Source organism: Apteryx mantelli, chromosome Z (genome assembly GCF_036417845.1).
Source record: "Apteryx mantelli isolate bAptMan1 chromosome Z, bAptMan1.hap1, whole genome shotgun sequence".
Lineage (NCBI taxonomy): Eukaryota > Metazoa > Chordata > Aves > Apterygiformes > Apterygidae > Apteryx > Apteryx mantelli.
In genome coordinates this window covers 42,207,934-42,213,933 of record NC_090020.1, presented here as the reverse complement: position 1 = coordinate 42,213,933, position 6,000 = coordinate 42,207,934, and the positions used below count along the sequence as shown (strand labels likewise).

The window sequence follows — 6,000 nt, the reverse complement described above, 5'->3', positions numbered from 1 at the left end:
GGGCCGCCCCTCCCCTCCCCTCCCCTCCCCTCCCCTCCCCGCCGCCAGGGGCACCGCCTCCCGCGGGCGGGCCCCCGCAGCCCCGCCCGCCGCACATGCGCAGACAGGCCCTCGCCCCTCTTCCCCCCTCTCTTGGTGTGGCTCCCGGCGTGCTAGCGCGCATGCGCCGCGGCCAGAGCCTGCCCGGTGACGGAGGGGAAGTGGAGGCACGAGGGCTCACGCCTCGGGCGGCCGAGGACGTCACCAGGGCGCGCTCTCGCGAGGTTTGGTGCCGCGCAGCGGCTCCGCGAGCGCGGCCGGCGGCGCGGGCCGGCGGCAGGGGGCGCTGCGGCTCCGCGCCGCCCCCCGGCCGCGCCCGCCCCGCCCCGCCCCGGCCGGCCGGCCGGCCGGCGCGGCCCCGCCCCCGGTATGTGCCGCCGTCGCCGCCTTCCCCTGCGCCGTCCTCGGGACGAGGGACGCTCGAGCGGCTCGGCGGCCGGGGGCCGGTAGCGGCCGGCGCCTGCGTGTCGCCATGAACCTGCACCAGGTGTTGACGGGGGCCGTGAACCCCGGCGACAACTGCTTCTCCGTGGGGAGCCTCCGCGATCAGCCCTTCACGGTGAGTCGCGCCGCGCCGCGCCTCCCCGCGGGGCCGGCACCGCGTGCCCGCCGCCGCCCGCCGCGCCGGAACGGGCCGGAACGGGCCTCGCCGCGCTCCCGCGGCCTGCGCTCGCTGCGGAGCCGGCGCCGAAACCGGCTGCGTCAGGCGCGGCGGCGGCGGCGCTCCGCTGGCGCGTGACCCTGCCGGGCGGGGTGGCCGGTCCCCGAGAGCGTTATCGGCCCTTAACGGCGGAGCCCGCGGGGGCGGGCGGCGCCGTCCCGCCGTTGGGGCCCTCGGCGGAGGCCTGCGGTACACCTGCTCGGGGGCCCGCGAAACTTTCCCGTAGCGACGGTGACTGCGGAGCCCTGTGATGCGAGCGGCGTGTGGGGTGGGCGGGGTGTGCTTTTAATTGGGCAAAAAATAAAATGGATGTGGCTTTATTATGCTGCTTGGCAAAGGTAGGGCCACACATGTGTTCGTCCAGAGGTTCGCTGATGCGGGAATATGGTGGCTTTGGGAACGCATGTGAAGGATTACATAAACATCAGCTTCTACGTGCGACTTTCTGTGCAAAGGAATTTTAGCACTTGCTTTCAGTTAGGTATATAATTAAAATACTTACCGGTCTTAGTTGAAGAAGATCTTGTAATGCTGTGGCCCAACGTTAAGGTTTTAAAACCGTCTTTGAGCTCCTTATCAGCGTTTATAATTCTAGTGAAAATAAACACTTGCAGCACTTAATATAGACAAAAGCTTTTTTTTTTTTTTTTAAGCATTTACTTTTCTCCCTTTCGCTTTTGTTAAGTAGATTGTTGTTGTGTTTTCCTTCCCACTCTCCCTTGAAAATATGCCGGTTTAGCCTTCCTTTTTAGGCTGAAGAGGAATGAAATAAAACTAAGCTAAGTCTCTTAGTGCACCGCATTTAAGTATTTTTAACCTTACTTCTTCTGGCCAGCTCTAATTACTGCTTACAGCATAATGCAGTTTTTGATAGGAGAATGATAAACAGTAATGCAAGAATGAGGAAACTTTAATTTTTGTGTCCTTTCTTATCTATGTAATTAAGTTCAACTGGCTTCTTCCAGCTTCGGTTTGTAGTAGCAGTGCAGTACTAGGGCTGGAAAGTCTGGGGTATGATCAGCATTCCAGATTGAAACATCTTGGAAGTACTTCTGCTGAGTCCATCTGGGATTACTTAGTTCTACTTCTAGTGAGACCATTGGACTTCTTTGGACCTTCTGCTACTGTGTTAGATTGGTTTTGCGTCAGCATGTTCGTCTATCTCCTTGAAGGAGATCTGCGTATTTCCAAAAAACCTAATCCTGTAGGTAATTTCATGTTGGAAGGGGTTTTTTTCTTTAACTGAAGCAATTGTGACTTCAAATTCGAACTGTGTCAAATTTCACATATCCAGAAACATTAAAGACCCCCGAGTGGTGGGAAACTATTTGGCAAGAGACGATGAAGTTTGCTTTACAGTAAGGTGCTGGTAAGTCCTCGAAGTATGTTCTCTTAAGTTTCCAGTTTTGACACCTTTTTTTGAGGAAAAGAGGTCAAGTTATTGATGTCATTGAGGAGCTCTCTCTGCCTTTTATAACCTAACTTACTAGAAGTGTTAGAAATCGGTAATGCATGAGAAGAATGAGAATGACCCTTTGGGGAGAAAGGAGTGATCCAAAAATAGAGTTTTCAGTAACTGTTTCTATGGACTCTTTTTTACAAGAGTTATTCTGACATAAGTATAGTAACAATGTTTTCAATAGACACACTCATTTTGATTTGTTTTTGTCCGTCCCCTCCCACCCCAAAGGTTACTAATGCATTTATTTTCTTAAGAAATGTCCTCGATTGCTTGTTTTATTTTGTAGTTGTTCATTTTATAAAGCTATGTGAAGTTCACCAGATGGCTTCAAAAGACTAATAAGTGAAAGGTACAGAAACTAGTGTTTATCTTTTTGGAAAAACATGGTGGACTTAAACCTTTAGAAAATCCAACAAGAAAAATTGACAGGTCTGTTCCTAGATCTGAAGTTATGATGTATGCGTTAATAAGTATAAATACCATTGAATGATCTCTTGGAAGTAGAAAAAGACATGTTCAACTTGCAAGTTGTAGTGAAGTATATGGACGTGTACAAGTTTTTAGAATCTCATTTGAAACAAAATGGAAGTAGTTTATAAATGACTTCTTACATCTTAATTTTAGATTCTTTCTTAGCATAAAGAGAGCAAGGTATATGTTGTTTATGTCTGTGTATGTATTTTATTTAGAGAGCTTATGGAAATATTACATTGTAAAGGCCTGCCCCCCTTTGCTGGGAATTAATCTTGGCTTATTGTATTTAGTGACATAGAGAAGAGCAGAGAGTGAGAAAGTTTAACCCTCCCTCTCAGCATTATTTTGGAGAATCTCACTCCCTCAACTATGGATTTCCTATGCCAGTCTTGGCAAACTTATATGCCTCTAGTTTTCATGGTTAAGAACTCACAGGAGTTAACATTTCAGGATTACTTGCTGTACAGCTGGGGAAAGCTCTCTTTGCCTGACAAAAGAACTTGGTCTGTAATACCTTGATTGCAGATATAGTGTGGTCCAAAACACTGTCTGCTGTGCTATACTGAATATTTAAGGTAAAAAGTTTTCAAATATTCCAACTTTTTTTAAGTTTAAAAAGAACAGATTCTTCTCCAAAACTCTGAAAATTGAAAGCAAAACCAGTAAAAAGTGTCTGCACTCACTGAATTTCATGTAGCTTTTTGGATATGTATGTGTACAGTTAGATCAGGCCTGCTTTAAGACTGTATTTGAGGTATTTATCCTTATGGTGTGCAAGTGGCAGAGGATCTGGCTTTCTTTTTTAGGATGTGAAGTGTCAAGAAGAGTTTGAGCTTCCTTAGGGAGAAACACTGATAAAGAGATTTTGCACATCATTTATTTATATATAGCAAGCGTAAGGCTTATAAGCTTCAAGATACTGCAGTACGCATCCCTGTTTTTAAATATCTGTTGAGAGCAAGTGGTAATAAAATATGGTACATTAAATGAATTTGAAGAACTTGTCCGTAAATCTCCAAGTAAATTTTTTGTTTGTGCAAGCTGAATTTGCAAAGCTATGTGTTGAGCACAAATATATGAGAACAGAATACAAGTCAGTAACCTATCCTGTTTAAGTATGATTTTCATGTGCCAATACTTTACTTCCTTCAATTTGAAGGGCTGGGCTGTATGTCTTTTATAAAAAAAATTCAGTGTTGTCTGAATTAAGTGCTACATAACTACAAAAATCCTGAAGATAAAGTCAGAATTTGACTGTTTGCTCTGTATGTGCTTCTCCAGAAATTGTTTTATTTTCAACATACTTGTCTACAGTGGAATATATCCTTTGCTTTCTTAGTCTTTTCAAATCTGAAGTACTTGAGCATAAAAACGCTCTGTTAATAAGTTTATAGAGTTTCTCACATATATAGGATACTGCTATAGTAGTTATTACTGGAGTTGTATGTAAGTTATTAGGTAATCAGCACTGATACCACTCCTACTGTTGAATGACTTTGTGCATGTTTCCTTATTCAGTTCTGCTTCAGTTGTTATTCCCCCCTTCCCCCCCTCCTCCTCCCACCTTGCACCCGTGAGAAGAAGAAACAAAAATCCCTATAAGCAACGGGGACTTTACAAGCAGAAGTCCTGGGACTGGTATTGGAAGTTGCAAAAGAACAGTTCTCTGCAGGGATGAGAATTTGCCAAAGAAAGATTAACTGTGACTTTGTTCAACGTTTCCAGAATTTTTTTTTTTGTCAGATTTCCCCTCTGTATGTGTGTTAAATTCATCCTGAACCTGAAACTTGTTTAGTAGGTTTAACAGAATTATGAACTTTAAATGTTAAGTTAAAAAGCACTAGAAAAATATGTTTTTGAGTAGTTTGATCAAGACCACACACTGTATTTTCCAAAGCTACTGGATTGCAATATAAAATACAGGTTCCTAGCATTATAAAATTGTTTGATAAATGAAAGCAAATTCTGTGGCATGGTAAAAATTTACTTTTCTGTGTAGAATATACTTAAGTTTATTTGTATCTGGAAATCCATGTGCATCTATTGTCAAAAAAATGAAATGACTAGTCATAAGAATCCCTCAAGAGGTTAGACTCCGTTTGTACCTACTTCTTGATCGTAATTTAGAAAAGGGAGGGAGTCCTTTCTAATACTTTTTTTTTCTTTTCCAGTGAGCAGTTCACTGCTTAAGTTCTGAATGGGTTATTTTTTAACTGAACTAAACTAAAAGGTCCAAACTGAATAAAATTCCTTGAAACAGCGCTGCTTTTTTCACTGAAGTGTAAATGAGCCCTGATTCAAAGTGCATAGCCAATCAATCCTCACTTGGTGATTTATCTTCTGTTAAAATACTCTTGATAAAATTAGAAAGTGTCTTTTCAAGGATAGTGAGAGTCTTTCTTAAAAGAAATTTACTTAACAGTCTTACTTCAATGAAAAAATGAAGAAAGCAAAAGAAACAGGTGCCTGATGTCATTAACAAAGATCAGTTTGTTTGGGTTTTTTTTAGTAAAAAGTTTTTGTTCCTACTCTAGGATGCTCCTTACTTTTTTTTTTGTGCTTCTTCTGGGAATCTCTCTTTCTCATATTCTCTTTTTTTGTTCTCGTTCTTTTTTTACCTGAGAATTTGATCTTCTCTAAGGTATAAATGGCTATAAAGGCAGTAAAAATACCTACTGAATATCCCTACTTTCAAACATATCATAGAAATATTATTCAGCTATTATAGGATTTCAATAAAATCTTTTTAGTCTGGCAATTTGGTTGTTAGCTCAGGCATCCAGACCTTTGGGACTTGCAGCATAATTTCAAGGGACATAAATACCCTTGGATGCCCATCAGTGGTAAAAATGGCCCAAGTGTGGCTTGAGAATTACCTCTGCAGTTGCCGAATAGTCTGCAAAAGGTAGTGGGGGCTGTTGTATTGGTAGGCTTCCAGTATGCCACAGGTAGAGACAGCATTTCAAAAGAAGTTACTGTAAACTGTTAAATACCATCCCCTGGTCCCCTTCAGCTGCGTTGTTCTGTATCTTCTTGGACAGCACAGAGTTTTGTATCTTTCTAGTCTGCGTTCATCGAACCGTATATGTTTGCATGTATTATGTTTGTATTACTACCTAATTACACGTGCATGTGCACACATAGTACTATATTCAACTGCAGATAGTATCTGAAATAGGCAGGCAATTATGGTATGTGTATTGGTTCCTTTCGTATAACAGATGTAGGATGAATAAAGTTTGTGCAGGTCTTGTAAGATACACCTCAACCTTTAAGTAGCAATTTCTGTAGAAAAGACTTTGTATGTCTAGATATAGAAGAAATACAGACAGGGTGGGGTATAAAGCTAATGGCTTTAGAAGGA

The 6,000-nt window shown here is 43.1% G+C and overlaps 1 protein-coding gene across 6 annotated transcripts in view; it reads left to right on the top strand.

Moving 5' to 3' along the window:
• Nucleotides 1-439: 439 nt before the first annotated feature.
• DMXL1 (Dmx like 1) overlaps nt 440-6,000 on the top strand; it is an 85,551-nt gene continuing 79,990 nt past the window's right edge. For all 6 annotated transcript variants that reach the window (XM_067315823.1, XM_067315826.1, XM_067315821.1 and 3 more), the window contains exon 1: nt 440-598. In XM_067315823.1, coding sequence (XP_067171924.1) covers nt 512-598 — 87 coding nt within the window. In that variant the 5' untranslated portion in view covers nt 440-511. The remainder of the gene's footprint in view (nt 599-6,000) is intronic.